General features: G+C 45.4%; 1 protein-coding gene across 1 annotated transcript in view; it reads right to left on the bottom strand.

The window, feature by feature from the left end:
- Window positions 1-17,839, bottom strand: part of METTL9 (methyltransferase 9, His-X-His N1(pi)-histidine) — an 89,008-nt gene that overhangs the window by 58,149 nt on the left and 13,020 nt on the right. The window contains exon 3 of the mRNA XM_077449007.1: window positions 9,959-10,168. Within this exon, the coding sequence (XP_077305133.1) occupies window positions 9,959-10,168 (210 nt within the window). The remainder of the gene's footprint in view (window positions 1-9,958; window positions 10,169-17,839) is intronic.

Raw genomic sequence — 17,839 nt, 5'->3', positions numbered from 1 at the left:
GAATCGTACAAATGTGATTGTATCTGGGAAGTGCTGATTTGTGTGAACACTTAGAAAACTAGGTCACGCTTTTTCAAGGCTGGAACTGTCAAATCTTAATAATTGAACATTGTATCAGTTCTACGAGTGTCAGACATCATAGATTTATAATATGCCTTTCATATAGTTTTCAATTATGTCATGTTTTTTTAGACGTTAAAGTGAACCTGTCACAAGGCTAATGCAACAGCTGTTACCCTAGTAGCGCTTGGTGTTCGGAAAATGCCACGTGGGTGTGTGTGTGTGCGCGCATGCAGACACCCCCCTCAGAGGGGGAGATAGGGACTTGGGAGAGAAGATAAGGAGGTGAGGTGGTCCCCGAATTGACCCCCCAGGGAATGCCCAGCTGCTCCCCCCACTGAAGCAGGGAGAGCCGTACTTACCAGTCCTAAAGAGCTGGGAGACATTCTGTGGTAGCCAACTCCTGCGCAGGTACAGGGAAGGTTACTGGCCCGGTATACTGTGATCCAGACATCAGTAGCCCGGTCATATGTATACCCCGGAGCATTGAAGCTCATCGACCACCTCTGGAGCATGAGATATGTCGTGGCCTGCCGAGCCGTAGCTGCGGCCTGCTCACGCTCGATGGCCGGACTGGGAAGACTACAAGGATTTCATTACCCAGCCGGCAATTGATAGAAGATCTCAGGATCTCTCATCTTGCGCAAAAAGCAGCAAACCTGCAGCAAAAACATGGACCGAGAGGCCCGCAGGGTTTCCTAGGTCATTCTCCTTGCTAGGCAAAATAAAAACTGAAGCTGCTGGGAGCAGTGAGGAGGGTTGATGGCACGGGGCCTGCCCCCTGGGGCGGGATTAAAGTTCTGTGTATTGTGTAACAATTTTGCCTAGTTTCTCCTAATGGCAGGCTATACAACCCATTTAGTTACAGAGAAGAGCTGTGTCGGTCGGTGAATATAAGAGAAAAAAGAAAAATTTAAAATAAATTAATGAACACGCTCTAAGAAATGACTTTTCACGAGAAGCCTCCCATCACATCAGGTTCTCAGATTCTTACCTTACATCAGGGTCCCTCTTGCATCAGAGTACCCCTTACATCAGGGTAACCATCAGCATCCCTCCTTACATCAGTCCTCTACAGTAGGGACTCCATTTGAGTGCCCTTACATTAGGGTTTCCCATTAGAATCTCCCCCACAACGTCTCCATCAGGGGGAGGTTGAGATACCCAGTGCTAGAGACTTTCGGGTGGTGGGTCGATTGAAGTGGAGACAAACTGATCCAAATACTCAGTCTGCGCCCCTTCCAGTGTGGGCTTTATAAAATCTCAAAAACAGGCCTGATGTGGACTGTGGGTCTTTGTTTGAAAACCCCAGATATACCGTTTCTCGGAGTGGATGCCCCCCCCCCCCCCTCCCCATGCTTATTTTATGGATGGGAAATGATTTTCACTGAAATCTCAACAATACTTTGCAGCAGGAAGAGTACTACTATGTATTTCTATTATGATAAGCACAACAAAGGGTCACTTTATTCTTCAGCATTTAAATGGCACTTGGTAGAAACAAGTTGAATCCCACCCCTTTTACCACCTGTCTATCCCTAACGGCTCATTTACACAAGCTTCACCCTCTGAAAAGCAATTTGATGCTGTGCCATTATGCAAAGGATGTTTGTATTTGGGGGCCCCAAGCAAAATGGACATGGAGGCCCCACAACCCGCCCCCCCCCCCCCCCCCCCCGCACGCACAAGCCTACAGGAATCACAGCATAGCGATACCGTTTAAGTTCACCAACACTTTATATAAATAATAAATAAAAAAGGTTTACAGTGCAAATACTGCTGGTGCATATCATGTGCATGGGGGACAGGGGGACCGGGGGATGGACAGGGGGACCGGGGGATGGACAGGGGGACCGGGGGATGGACAGGGGGACCGGGGGATGTGAGGAGTCAACATGTGTGCAGTGATGCAGGAAAACCTCTTCAGCTCTGAGGGGTTCATGCTGGGAACTGTAGTTCTTCACTTTGGGGGTGGGGGGGGTCACATGCTCAAGGATTTCAAGTCCCAGTATGAACCTTCCCTGCCCTGCTATCTAAGGATGTGTCTGTGTCCTCTCCTGCTCCTGCCCACCCTTATGATGATGTTGGTGAGCAATGCATTTAACTTGCCTTTCTACTGTTATACTAACAGAGCACTGCAATCTGTTTCTCTGTCTCACTCAAGTGTTTCTTCTCTGCAGAAGCATGCTGCTGCCTGGCTGGACAGAGGAGCAGAACATACAGGAAGGGAGGAGGTGGGTGGAGCTAGCTAGATCTCCTCCGCTGTGATAGGCACAACTCTGCCTCTCTCCAGCTCTGCTCGTCGGGACGTCGCTGATTGCTACGCACCAAGCAGGCGGCATGTAGCAACCAGTTTGGGCACAGTGCTAGCGGCAGCTAGGGGCTGAGTCTGAGAAGACAGTGACACTGACAGTGACAGAGACAGATGCATTCGATCGACCCAGGGTGGGTGCATGGCATACAGGCAATCTGGGACAGTGACAGGCAGCAGGCAGGCACCCTAGGCTGGAGCGCCAGGCCAGCTCGGGGTCTTAAGCAATTGCTTGCTTGGCCTGTCCTGTTGCGACGGGCCTGGGTGTTTTTAACTCTTCAGATCCACTCACAGTAGACCCTTTTTATGACATTATTATAAACTTGGAAAAACTGCTCAATATACTAGAGATGAACACTGTCCCTATAATACTATCCTTCAATGTGCACACGGTTTGTATAATTTTGCACAACATGTATCCAAGTCAGCTTTTTAAATGTAGTCTCTTCCTATAGGTAGTACAACACTATCAAATGCGATCCAGCTAGACCTGTATTTTACTTAAATTGATACACTATATTCAACTAGCCAAAAGGCAACTAATAAATTAATTTCTTTATTAGGGTTAATGTGCAACTTAATGTCCAACTGCTGTGCAGTAAATTATATTGGATTTTAATCTGTTTATAAGGAAGTAAAAAGAACGTTTTATAAAGGGAGACACAGAGGGGCATATTTATATAGGCACCATTCGCATGGCAGTTGAGCCATGGCACAAATCCCAGTGGCAGGAGTCTACAGATTGCTGCTGGGATTGACATCTACATGCATTTAGCAGCAGCTGATGAGCCTAGAACTGCGCTTCTGCCTGCATGCATAGCATACTAGCTCATTATTAATAACTTACCTGAGATGGAAGCCCCCGAATCGACCCTCGTTGTCCTCCTCTGATGCTGCCATCTATCCCGGAACGACTTCCGGGTATCGCGGCTCTGGCACTGTGACTGGCTGGAGCTGCTTTGACGTCGTCATTATCGCCGTTAGCAGTGGCATGTTCAGTGTCCCTGCGCGTCGCTGTCTGCGCATGCGCCGTAGACAGTGGTGCCTGTCTTTTGCAAATATCTCCTAAAGTGTAGGTTTAGGAGATATTTCTTGCACCAATAGGTAAGCCTTAATCTAGGCTTACATGTAGGTAAAATTGGTCTGCAAGGGTTTACAACCACTTTAACCACTTCAGGACCGCCGTATTGCCAATGTACGTCAACACAATGGCACGGGCAGGCATAATCACGTAAATGTACGTGATTGCCTTCTAGCGGGTGGGGGGTCCGATCGGACCCCCTCCCGCTAGATACGGCGGTCCCTTTCGGTGCCGGAGCGATCGGCGATGAGGGGATGGCCGTTGGTTTCCGCCCATCCCCTCTCGATCGCTCCTGGCCAGTGACGAACTTCCTCCCCTGTAAAAATGTAAACACAGGAGGAGGAAGTGATGTCACACTCCTCGTGGCGGTCTTTTTGAACCGGACAGCGAGGAGTGAAGACGCAAGTAAGTGCACCAACAGTCCACTGACACATAGGTACACACAGGCACACATTTCACCCCAGTCACCCCCCGATCACCCCCCCGATCGGCCCCCCGCCCCCCCCCCTAGTCACAGTGTCACTAATGCAGTGTTCATTTATTTATTGATCACTACATTTAGTGTCAGTTGTGACTGTAAAAAGTGTCAGGGCAGCTAGTGTTAGGCCCCTTTAGGTCCAGGGTAGCCCCCTACCCCCCCCTAATAAAGGTTTAACCCCTTGATTGCCCTCCCAGTTAACCCTTTCACCCTCTTTTACCAGTGTCACTAAGCGATCGTTTTTCTGATCGCTGCAATAGTGTCACTGGTCCCGCTAGGAAGCTAGTTTTTTTTTAGGTTCAACGCCAGGTTTTTATACCGTTAGGTACCCCGATATATAACCTAATAAAGGTTTTAACCCTTTGATTGCCCCTAGAGTTAACCCTTTCACCAGCGATCGCTGCATAAGTGTCACTGGTGACGCTGGTTAGCCAGTTAGTTATTTAGTTATTTAGGTTCCCCGTCAGCTTTTTATAAAGCTTCAGGTACCCCCATATAAATACCCAATAAAGGTTTTAACCCCTGATTGCCCTTAGTTAACCCTTTCACCAGTGATCACCGTATAAGTGTTACGGATGACGCTGGTTTGGTAGTTCGCTTTTTATAGCATCAGGGCACCCGCCATTTATTACCTAATAAAGGTTTAACCCCCTGATCACCCGGCGGGTGATATAAATTTGGTTTTAGGGTCAGAAAGGGTCTGCGTCGCCCCAGGCAGTGCTAGGTTAGTGCCAGCACCGCTAACACCCACGCGCAAAGCATACACCTCCCTTAGTGGTATAGTATCCGAACAGATCAATATCTGATCTGATCAGATCTATACTAGCGTGCCCAGCAATTTAGGGTTCTAAAAAAACGCATTGTTAGCAGGATCAGCCCAGATACCTGCTAGCACCTGCGTTTTGCCCCTCTGCCCAGCCCAGCCCAGCCCACCCAAGTGCAGTATCGATCGATCACTGTCACTTACAAAACACAACACACATAACTGCAGCGTTCGCAGAGTCAGGCCTGATCCCTGCGATCGCTAACAGTTTTTTTTGGTAGCGTTTTATACAGTCGCTGACAGGCTAGGTGCTTTTTTACCTGTGAGTCTCACTACTGTACCCCTAAATTTAGAGCCCAAAATGGCAAAGCGAAGGTACACTAGTGAAGAGGCCTACACGTTTCTGAGCATGACAGATAGTGAAGAGGAAGACACTGATCTGTCAGAATCAGGCTCAGAATACGAACCTGTAGAGGACAGCGCCTCCATGTCAGATAGCTCTGACGACGAAGAAGAGGTCCCTGCTATTGTCAGGCGTACCCGACCCCGATTTTCTGATGTTGTTGAGGTGCAGGAACCGGAAGTCCCTCGTATGGAGTATAGAGCCAGTACTAGCGCCGCTCATCCTTTTGGTGAACTGGCAAGCACCAGCGGCCTAGTACACCCTGGGCGTACATCCAGCACTGCAGTATCACGTGGTGACGTGGCGAGTCCCATAAGTGCAGTTCAAGCTGGCGAGGTGGCAAGCACAAGTAGTGTCCCGCTGCCACCAAGAAGAAGAAGACAAAGACAGGCCCGTCGTACCCATAGTGCCCTTCCTGCAGAATTCGCCTATCCCAATTGGGTGCCCACCACTTCTGCAGAACCCGTACTTCCCCCATTCACTGCCCAACCCGGTATTCAGGTGGATACAGATGATTTTACGCCACTCGATTTTTATTCTCTGTATCTCACGGAAGATCTCTATAGATCTATTGTGGACCAAACCAATTTATATGCTGGTAAACGCATCGCCGCTAATCCCCAGTTGCCGTCTCTTGCCAGAGATTGGAAACCAGTTACGGTTTCCGAATTTAAGACGTTTTTGGGCCTTTCCCTCAACATGGGCACACACAAATTTATGCGGATGCGGGCTTATTGGTCCACGCATCCGGCTGACCACATGCCCCTGTTCTCTAACTCCATGCCCAGGGCACGATACGAGCAGATCTTGCGGTTCTTGCACTTCAGTGACAATGAACTTTGTCGTCCACGTGGAGACCCTGAATACGATCGGCTCTACAAAATTCGGCCCCTCATAAACCACTTCAACCAACGTTTTGCAGACTTGTTTATTCCCCAAAAAGTTGTCTGCGTTGATGAGTCCCTGGTTAAGTTTACTGGTCGCTTGTCATTCAAACAGTACATTCCCAACAAGCGTACCAGGTACGGGGTCAAGCTCTATAAGTGCTGTGACAGGGCCACAGGCTATGCATGGAGCTTTATGGTTTATGAGGGTAAAGATAGTTACGTAGAGCCGGAGAACTGCCCTGATTACATAGGAAGCGCTGGCAAGATAGTGTGGAAATTGGTGTCACCCTTATTCGGAAAGGGGTACCACTTGTACGTGGACAACTATTACACCAGCGTGCCACTGTTTAGTCATTTATTTGATAATCAGATTGGAGCATGTGGCACCGTGCGACCTAATCGCCGGGGCTTTCCCCAGCGGCTTGTAGATTCGCGTCTTAGGCTGGGGGAGAGAGCCTGCTATCGGTGTAATAATTTGCTCGCTATGAAGTGGAGGCATAATAAGAATGTTTTCGTTCTTACCTCCCTTCATGCAGACACGACGGTCCAAATTTCTACGGCGACTGGTATTGTGGAGAAACCCCTCTGTGTCCACGAATATAACAAAAATATGGGAGGGGTGGACCTCAATGACCAGATGTTAGCGCCGTATCTAACTTCCCGTAAGACCAGACGCTGGTACAAAAAAGTGTCTGCTTACTTATTTCAATTGGCTTTGCTGAATGCTTTTGTGCTATACAAAGCTTCAGGCGGAACATTAACCTTTCTTTTCTTCCAAAGAGAGGTTGTCACAGAGCTTCTGTTTCCAGACGGTTCTGTACCTCACCATTCCCAACCAAATGCAGTAAGCCGGCTGTATGAGAGGCATTATTCTTATGTCCTCCCGAGTACCCCTACCCAACGAGCCCCCCAAAAAAGATGTCGTGTCTGTAGCAAGCGCGGATATAGGCGTGACACCCGTTCTTATTGTCCACGCTGTCCTGGCCAGCCTGGTCTTTGTCAGGGTGAGTGTTTTGAACGCTACCATGAACGAGTGAAGTATTAGCGTAGGGTACAGCATTTCACAGGCTAGGCACACTAACACAGGGTCTCCCAAGATGCCATCGCATTTTGAGAGACCCGAACCGTTACAGTTACAGTTTACAGTTAAAAAAAAAGTGTATAAAAAAAAAAAAAAAAAAAAAAAAAAAAAAAGTAAAATAAAAAAACCAAAAAAAATATAAAATATAAAAACCAAAAATAGTTGTCGTTTTATTGTTCTCTCTCTCTCTCTCTCTCTCTCTTCTCTCAAATTTTTTATACTTTACTGTTTACTGTGTTATTGTTAACCATTTTTCATGTTTTCAGGTACGCCATTCAGCTGCAGCGTGGATTTATTTATCTTGACAGCAACAGCGTTTGCTCCCACGATACATAAAGCCGCGACTCCAGTGCTGTAGGAGGTGATTTCACCACCACAGTTAAAAAAGAGCATATATGCCGAAGCATGGGGGCATAAGGGGTGGAGGAGCGATTTTGCTCCTAATGCCGCGTACATACGGTCAAAATTCCGACGGAGGGCTTGCCCGTGGAAAAGTTTGAACGTATGTACGCAGCATAACTTTTTTGCGGGAGGATGCCCCCATGCTTCGGCATATATATATTTTAGGCACAGGTTGTGTTAAAAAATGTTTTATTTTTTACTGTTTTTTTTGGCAATTGCTTTGCAGGTATGGTATGGTAAGGTTTTACTGGGATGTTACTTTGTTTTAACGTTAACCATAATTTGCTTAGCAGGTACGCCATTCAGCTGCAGCGCGGATTTATTTATCTTGACAGCAACAGCGTTTGCTCCCACGATACATAAAGCCGTGACTCCAGTGCTGTAGGCGGTGATTTCACCACCACAGTTAAAAAAGAGCATATATGCCGAAGCATGGGGGCATAAGGGGTGGAGGAGTGATTTTGCTCCTAATGCCGCGTACATACGGTCAAAATTCCGACAGGGGGCTTGCCCATGGAAAAGTTTGAACGTATGTACGCGGCATAACTTTTTTGCGGGAGGATGCCCCCATGCTTCGGCATATATAAATGGTGCATGTATGTCCATCATTAGAAGTGGGTGGATGAAGGGAGGTATCTAATGGTGGGCATACCCACCGATCAATCTCTTTTTTTTCGTTCAGACAACATGACTCTCAGTAAATAGCTTGGGGTGTCTACTTTCCAAAATGGGGTAATTTGGGGGGATTTTGTGCTATTTTGGCATTTTATGGCCTTTGCACCCTTAGAAATCCTGAAGGTGGTGATTGGTTTTCGGGGTGCCGTACGCGACTAGACTCCCAAAAAGTCCCACACATGTGGTATCCCCATACTCGGGAGAAGTAGCCGAATATATTTTGGGGTGCAATTCCACATATAACCATAGCATGTGTGAGCAATATATCATTTAGTGACAACTTTGTGCAAAAAAAAAAAAGTTTGTAATATTCCCGCAACTTGTGGCAAAATATAAAATATTCCATGGACTCAACATGCCTCTCAGTAAATAGCTTGGGGTGTCTACTTTCCAAAATGGGGTCATTTTGGGGGGTTTTGTGCTATTTTGGCTTTTTATGGCCTTCGAAACTGTGATAGGTAGTGAGGGGTAAAATCAAAAATTTGCACCCTTAGAAATCCTGAAGGTGGTGATTGGTTTTCGGGATGCCGTGCGCGACTATACTCCCAAAAAGTCCCACACATGTGGTATCCCCGTACTCGGGAGAAGTAGCGGAATATATTTTGGGGTGCAATTCCACATATAACCATGGCATGTGTGAGCAATATATCATTTAGTGACAACTTTTTGTACTTTTTTTTTTTTTTTTTTGTCATTATTCAATCCCTTAGGACAAAAAAAATAAATATTCAATGGGCTCAACATACCCATCAGCAGTTTCCTTGGGGTGTCTACTTTCCAAAATGGGGTCATTTGGGGGGGGTTTGTACTGCCCTGCCATTTTAGCACCTCAAGAAATGAGATAGGCAGTCATAAATTAAAAGCTGTGTAAATTCCAGAAAATGTACTCTAGTTTGTAGACGCTATAACTTTTGCGCAAACCAAAAAATATACGCTTATTGACATTTTTTTTACTAAAGACATGTGGCTGAATAAATTTTGCCCTCAATGTATGACTAAAATTTAGTTTATTCGATTTTTCTTATAACAAAAAGAAGAAAATATCATTTTTTTTCAAAATTTTCGCTCTTTTTCCATTTATATCGCAAAAAATAAAAATCGCAGAGGCAATCAAATACCATCAAAAGAAAGCTCTATTTGTGGGAAGAAAAGGACGCAAATTTCGTTTGGGTGCAATATTGCATGACCGCGCAATTACCAGTTAAAGCAGCGCAGTGCGAAATTGCAAAAACACCTCTGGTCCTTAAGGTATTTATTGGTCCGAGGCTGAAGTGGTTAAAGAAGTCCGGTAACTGGAGCTGTCAAGAAAAAAAGCAGCTGGCAATGTTTATTAACAACATTGCTTGAAACAATAAAATGAAAAATAAACATTGTTTCTTTTTTAATCTGTTTCTTCATCTGCAGCTCAAAGGGATGAACAAATGTTCCTGTTTAACCCCTTATAAACCCTTAAATTTACTCTTAATCAGCCTTAATGCTTTTTTTTGTTCACGTCTATTTTATAAACAAAAAAAAAGTTTTTTTTGTTTTGTTAGTGAATATTTTTACACACATATATATTAATATATATTTACACATTTCACATTGAAAAAGTGCAAAAAAAAAAAAAAAAATCTATTTCATTTGTAAATAACTTTTCAATGCTTTGTACCATTGCTGACGGCTGAAGTGAAAACAAAACAGTTGCGGTAGGTATCAGTAATTGCTATCGGCAAGTACTAAAGAAAAAAGTATCGGTACTCATAAAAAAAATAAAAAATAAAAAAAGGTATTGGTGTATCCCTAGCATGCACAGTACCTGGAAATGCAAACCATACCTGTACTTTTTCTTGTGAAGTTGCCATATCATAGTCTGGGACATCTCTGTCACGTAGATTTCCTCAAAGTGCGGGCTCATAACTTTTGTCACTTCACCGTCCCCTGCTCCCAAGTCCAGCAATCTCTGGGATTTCCAGTCTGGGCTAATTTTGAGAAGTCTCTGGAATTGTTCTGGGGAAAAAACGAACATAGACCCCCTACCCAGCAACCTATTAGGGGAAGAAAAAAAGCATAAGTCAAACTAAAATGGAAAAGTGTTTAAATAAAACCTTAGAATGAACCTAACCAGCAGTAAACAAGCTTCAAAAATACACCCTCACTGCTGCAAGCGATATGTAGAAATGCCTCCTTAAAGTTTGTAGCAGGAGCATTAAAGGACCCAGGGAAACAAAACAAACATTACGATATGTACTCTTGGGCAGTCTGGAACACAATCAAACTGAGGACAAAAGGGGCTTTTAACCTCTTTTCAGTTTGTGCTCTCTGTTGGAGGCAGAGCAAATTATTTCTCGGGTAGATTTCCTGAAAGATGATTAGGGAAAAGGCATTTAGATTTAGCTTTTTTTTTTATGCCAATGATTAGTTATGGGAAGGAGGGGGTATTTATTTCTGGGACCCCAGAAATCAGTTGAAAGCGTCCATCATTAGCGTCTTGTTATCCTGTGGCAGGAGATAGCAGCAAGCAATATATAGACTGAGATCTAATTTCTTAGTCTTAATATTCCCCCATCTAGTGAGCTGTTCATGCTTTAAATGCATTCAGCAAAAGAAGAAAAAACATCAAAGAGTGGAAATGAATAGGTTGCCGAGGTATTCCTGGCCAGCCCGGACCACAAAACTATTTCCTGTATGCATATTTCTGCACTAGAATAAACTGCAAAGCACAACCTGAAGTGTATCTATAGGCCAAACATTTTGTTTTGTTTTTTTAGCACAGGGAATTAGAGAAAACCCTCTCCAAAACAAGAGCATGGACAACTGTAAAAATGGGATATTTGACTTACCTTTAAAGTTCCTTTTCCTGAGTACATCCCAGGACACAGAGCATCTTCCTCTCCATTAAGATGGGGTTATGCTACCACCTTCAGGTGATTGGACACTGGCAAAAAACAGAAAATCTCCTCCTAGGCATAACCCCTGCCAGCAAGGCAGGACTTCTGCTTTTGTAGCAAGCCATTAAAAGAGGTATGGGGTTTGATTTGTTTTCATACTTACCTAGGTGGGTGCAGCATCAGGACAATGCTGCATGTGTCCCCTGTCTACTCTAGCACCGAGAACTAAGAGATCAAACACCACCGATCGCTTGATTCTCAGGGCTCCCTGAGCAGAGACCTAGAGACATTGTGACTGTCAGTCACAGCTCTCTGCTTTGCTCCCCCCGTCACTCACTGGAGCGTTGGGCTGTGGAGGGAGCGGGAGCGGTCCGCTGAGAGCCCGAGTCGGGTGCTGGTCTAGGCATGTGGGAGGATCCTGAATAAACTGTCACGATCTTGGCCGAGCCTGAACCAGCTCTGTGACTTCAGCCTGCTGAAAACAGGTCACAGGAGTGCAGAATGAACTGCACTCCTGTGATTCACAGAAGTACAGCCAACCACAAAAGAGGGGCAGGATCTCTGTGTCTTTTACAGGTGAACCAAAAATTCTATTTTCTTTATCATACATCCCAAGACACAGACTATCTTCAAATCTATTGGGATGAGATGTGCCAAAGTAATGAATATGAGGGCAGAGCAGTGGCGCCCCCCCAGCTATTAACAAAAAAAGTGTCACTTTAAGAGTGACCAGGCTCCAGACACATGGTAGTCTATGGGAAGCTTCCCAGCAGCAAGCTGAGAAGCCGATTTGCCCGAGTTCAGGGCACAAGCAATGCGCCCGCAAACACTCCCACTTTTCAATGGTTTCTGGCCGCCTGTTCTTTATTTTTATTGGCGGGGACCGGGGGATGGTGGGCGGACGTTTTTCGGGGTCACTTCTGGTTTCCCGCCTCACTGTGTTGCGGACTGAGCATCTCATAGAAACATGCTGGAGTTTCTACTCATTCACCTCCCTGGGATTTGCTAATCTGGGCGCCTGACCCTTCACAGCATGGGATTGAATTCCCCTGGAGCAGCTGGCAGCAGTGATGGATGTCACAATGACAGTCACACATGAAGTGTCTGGAAGGGGGAATGGCCAGTCTCTGCTCTCTACATAGAGGACAGATAAGATTGTCAGGTGAGGGATCGGGAACAAGTGCACTGTTTACAGATAGGCGAGATAATGAAGCCCGCAGTGTGTGTACAGCTTGTTACTTTCTCACTCACTTTCTCCACTTCCCTCTCTCCCTAACCTTTCTGCCCCTGTGGATGGGTCACCACTGCCAGGGACACTCTACTTCATTCCAGGGATAATGGTGAAATACATTTACCCATAATTAAAGAATTAAAAAGTAGAATAAAGAAACTCACATTTATTGGTGCTACCGTCAGCACCAACATAAACCTCCTCAAGCAAGGTCCTCACTCGCCTTTCTTCCAAGAGCTGGTGTGCGTTGCAGTACCCCCGGAAGCTTCCTGAAGATGCTTATCTAGTGAAATGCATTGAGGCTGCCGCTGTCATTTTCACTTTCTGTCGGGTCTCTTGTGGGAATTTCCGTGTGCTGGAGCACATGCCGGCTCTTGGAAGAGCAGCGAGTGAGGACCTTGCTTGGGGAGTTTTATGTTGGTGCTGACTGTAGCACCAATAAATGTGAGTTTTATTCTACTTTTTAATCAAGGGTAAATAAATGTATTGCACCATTATGGCTGTTATCCATTTTTTGGGTACTTTATTTAACCAACGGTGGAGGATATCAGAAGTACCTGCTGGCTGTTACCATGGGTGGCTGGATGTCATCTGTGAGAAATAGTTGTTTTAACCCAGGGCTCAACAAAACCCGGGCGCCAGGTCGCATTGGCGACCTGGCGCATCCTGTCTCCGGGGACCCCCCCGGCGTGATTGCGTCGGGCCGCGCCGCCGACGGCCGGTAATTGAGCCCCCGGCTTTGAGGCCTTCTGTGATCCTATTCCCTTCTGTGATCTGGCGCCCTCTTCCATTTACTTAGAACACCCAAACACACACACACACACACACACACACACACTTTTTTTTATTCTAACACCCTAGAGCAGTGATGGCGAACCTTGGCACCCCAGATGTTTTGGAACTACACTTCCCATGATGCTCATGCACTCTGCAGTGTAGTTGAGCATCATGGGAAATATAGTTCTAAAACATCTGGGGTGCCAAGGTTCGCCATCACTGCCCTAGAGAGTAAAATGGTGGTCGTTGCAATAATGCCTGTCACACCATATTTGCACAGCGGACTTACAAGCGCACTTTTTTTGGGGAAAAATAATTTATTTAATAAAAAAAAAATAAAACAGTAAAGTTAGCCCAATTTTTTTTTATATTGTGAAAGATAATGTTACGCCGAGTAAATTGATACCCAACATGTCATGCTTCAAAATTGCGCCCGCTCATGGAATGGCGACAACTTTTACCCTTTAAAATCTCCATAGGTGACGTTTAAAAAATTCTACAGGTTGCACGTTTTGAGTTACAGAGAAGGTCTAGGGCTAGAATTATTGCTCTTACTCTACCAATCGCAGCGATACCTCACATGTGTGGTTTGAACACCGCTTTCATATATGCGTTCACTTCTGCACGCAAGCTTGGCGGGACAGGGCGCATTTAAAAACTTTTTTTTTCTTCATTTTAACTTTTATTTTTATTTTTTGTTCTTTTAAAAAAAAAAAGTGTGTCATTTTTATTCCTATTACAAGGAATGTAAAAATCCCTTGTAATAGAAAAAAGCATGACAGGTCCTCTTATACATGAGATCCGGGGGGGGTCAGAGAGACCTCACATCTCATATTTACACTAAAATGCAATTAAAAAAAAAAATCGTCATTTGAAAAAAATAAAACAAATAAAAATGTCCCTCTAAGAGCTATGGGCAATGACTTGGAGACAGGTGGGGGGCTGGGGGCTATCTTCCCCTCACTCGTCTCCATGTCAGGCCAGGGACAGGTCCAGATCGCCGTCACAGACCTGGCTCCTAACTTTTTTAGCTGGCTCCTAGATTCCAAGCAAATTTGTCAACCCCTGTTTTAACCCCAGTGTCTTAAGGCTTGCTAAAGCTTGATGGTTGGTGTGTGTACATCTGTTTAGGGATGGTCTTTACGTTCGCCTCGAACATTGGCTGTTCACGGCAAATTCGAAAGCCACGGAACACCCTTTAAAAGTCTTTGGGAGAAATCAAAAGTGCTCATTTTAAAGGTTAATATGCAAGTTATTGTCTTAAAAAGTGTTTGGGGACCCGGGTCCTGCCCCAGGGGACATGAATCAATGCAAAAAAAAATGACAGTTTTTTCAAGAGCAGTGATTAACCCTTCCCATCGAGCGTTGTGCGTACTCGGCTTTCGAGGGTTATACCGGGATGATGCCCACAGCTGCAGGCGTCATCCAGGTACCGTTGTTTAGAGCAGGCGATTGGCTTTCCTGGGATAACAACCGATGCAGCCAGCTCGGCTGTTATCCCGGAGGAGCGGGAGGTGATGTCTCCCCTCCTGCCACTCTGATCGGGGTCTCCTGTCCCACCAGGAAACCCAATCAAAGATCTGGCTCTTCCGGCGGCTAGTGACAGACTGGAAAGAAGCTGGAAACGGCTTTGTTTCAGTCTCCTGATTGTAAACACGGAAGCGACATCACAACGTCACTTCCTGTTTACTCGGCTGCCAATGACGGGGTCACCCGTTTATGTAAACGGGTGACCCCTCCCTCCTCTGACACCGTGGGGAAAGCCATAGGGAAGTCCCTGTGCGTCAGAGAGGACGGAGTCGCTGGGTGGCCCCGCCCTCCGTTATATAAGAGCTGTCACCTGAACAAAAGCATCACACAGTGGGAGACTCCCATTGAGGCGGATCGTCCAAAGGACAAAGAGGAGAAGAAGAAGCCGGAGGAAGATGCCGGACGAGAAGACCGGAGGAAGAACAAGATGGAGGAAGAAGAAGAACACTGAAGGAAGACCAGAAGAAGATGGAAGAAAAAGCAGTGAAAGAAGACGACGACGAACATTAATAAAGTAATTGTCAAAAACCGTCTATTGTCTAACATTTTTGACACTTTTTGTGAAATGGTAGGTACCCCATTACCAAGTCACACAGGGAGGGGGGCGGGATCTTGGGGTCCCCTTGTTAAAGGGGGCTTCCAGATTCCGATAAGCCCCCCACTCGCAAACCCCCACAACCACCGGGCAAGGGTATTGGGGATGAGGCCATTCTCATCAACATGGGGGACAAGGTCCTTTGGGGGGCTACCCCAAAGAAGCCTCCCAATGTTGAGGGCACGAGGCCTGGTATGGTTCAGGAGGGGGGGGGGGGGGGGAGGCGCTCTCTCATCCCCCCTCTTTTGCTGTGGCTTGCCAGGTTGCGTGCTTGGATAAGGGTCTGGTATGGATTTTGAGGGGGACCCCAGCACCATTTTTTTTTTTACATTTTGGTGCAGGGTTCCCCTTAACATCCATACCAGACCTAAAAGGCCTGGTATGTTATTTGGGGGACCCCCATGCCTTGTTTTTTTGGTTCGGGGTTCCCCTGTGGAGGAATACCATGTCGTTTTTATCAATCAACTCTTATGTGTATTGTCAAACCGACAATTCATTATAGCCACGAGAACTTTTAAATGACTTTTTCCTTTAGAAATGTCATTTTGCTGTCAGACTGTTCTAAACATGGGAAACATGTGCCACTTTATAGGCATACTATAGACACCCCCCAGGTTCAAATTTTAAAGCAATATTTCACTTTTATTGTTTCACTTTAAGCATTATTAAAATCATTGCTTCTGAAAAAACTTTTTTTTGCACTGATATATGTCCCCTGGGGCAGGACCCGGGTCCCCAAACACTTTTTAAGACAATACCATGCATATAAGCCTTTAAAAATGAGCACTTTTGATTTTTCATGTTTGTGTCCCATAGACTTTAACGGTGTTCATGAGTTCGAACAAATTGTTTGGCTGTTCGCATGTTCTGGTGTGAACCGAACAGGGAGGGGGGACCCGTGTTTTGCCCATCCCTAAATTTGTTACACACTGTGGTGAAGCACGTATTGGCTAGTATTGGAGCACTATATACACTTCTGAGCACAATGTTTGGAGGACTTTGATAAAAAGATTGGGCATTCTTTTAAGAGAAAAAAAAAAAAAAAGTCTTATTTTTATTCTTTTTTTCCTATTTTTGCATCCTATTTTTACATCCTATTTTTGTGGAGATTTATATTTTCTTTGTAAACAAATATTTTTATTAGGGATGCAGCAAAATTTCCATGCGGTGCACATTTAGTAGATATAATACAGGAAATGGTCAGAGACTGCCAATGTGGTACAGGAGATTAATACAGCCTCACCAGTGTCCATCAAATGCAGCCTGCCAGTGCCCAGCAGCCTACCAGTGCCCATCACGTGCAGCCTACCTGTGCCTCACCAGTGCACAGCAGCTTACCAGTGCCCATCATGCAGCCTGCCTGTGCCTCACCAGTGCCCATCATGCAGCCTGCCTGTGCCTCACCAGTGTCCAGGAGCTCACCAGTGCCCATCATGCAGTCTTATGATAACCCAAGCTTTACCGAGCAGGGTCACTGTTTCTAACAGCATGTTAAACAAGTCCTGCACTCCTAACCCCCGCGGCACTGCAGATTGATAATACTCCTCCCGCTGATCATACCGACAAGCCGCTCCTTATTGCGGTGTGCTGACAGCTTTCCTCCATAGAGCACTGTTCTTGGCTTTCTGTCTTTCAGCTGCTCATTGAAAAAGGGAGGGGGGAAGAGAGGAGAGGACTTGACGGGGGGGCTCCAGAATGACACCCTTGTACTGGGCGGCACCAGGGACGGACCCGCCCCATTTTCAGTGCCATTATCGGCAAGAGCTCTCTTCCAGCAAATTCCTGAAAAGGCCATTTTCGGCCAATATGTTTCGGCGCATTCCTAATTTTTATGGACATTTACATGCATTACACTATGTCATATTTTGTAATGTGTTTGCACAATAGTGCCTTACTTTTATTATTGCACATCATGAAATCAAAAAGTCTCTTCCACTTTTCCAGATGATTAGTATAGGTGCTGCATTTCTTATTTATTATCATTGTTACAGCAACACACATGGGATTGTGCTTGGGTGTTCAGCTGCTGTATTTATACACAGCTTGAAAATAAATAAATATTATATATATATATATATATATATATATATATATATATATATATGTCATTAAAGTTGACCACAAGACACAATACGTAATTTTAGGTTAGAATCTCAAGCAGCGGCCCAAACATCCAGTTGGTAAAACTTTGTATGAGCCAAAGACCAGATAGGAGTGTTAAAAACTTGAGCTACTGAAGCCTGATGACATTAGCAAAAAAAATTGAAGGCTGGCAGAGAGGGATTTCTTGTCTTTTCTTGCCAGTGTCCAATCACACAAAAGGTGGCAGCATAACCCTGTCACAAAGGATATAGAGCAGGGATAAGCAATTAGGGGACCTCCAGCTGTTGCAGAACTACAAATCCCATGAGGCATAGCAAGACTGACAGCCACAACCATGACACCCAGAGGCAGAGGCACGATGGGACTTGTAGTTTTGCAACAGCTGGATGTTCGCTAATTGCATATCCCTGATATAGCGATACCCTGTGTCTCTGGATATATGATAAATAAATATCGGATTTCTTAAAGCTCTCTATGGCAATGGTCACAAGACAAACAGAGAGGCAGAACCTGGTTTGCAATAAAAACTTGACCAGGGTTATGTGTGTTCGGTAATGTAGCCAAAACTAACTGAAAAGTTTTGTTTTACTAT

This window comes from Lithobates pipiens, unplaced genomic scaffold (genome assembly GCF_037356315.1).
Source record: "Lithobates pipiens isolate NorthernLeopardFrog02 unplaced genomic scaffold, aLitPip1_a1.2 Scaffold_22, whole genome shotgun sequence".
Lineage (NCBI taxonomy): Eukaryota > Metazoa > Chordata > Amphibia > Anura > Ranidae > Lithobates > Lithobates pipiens.
The sequence above is the reverse complement of the archived record's forward strand: the minus strand, read 5'-3'. Positions and strand labels throughout refer to the sequence as shown.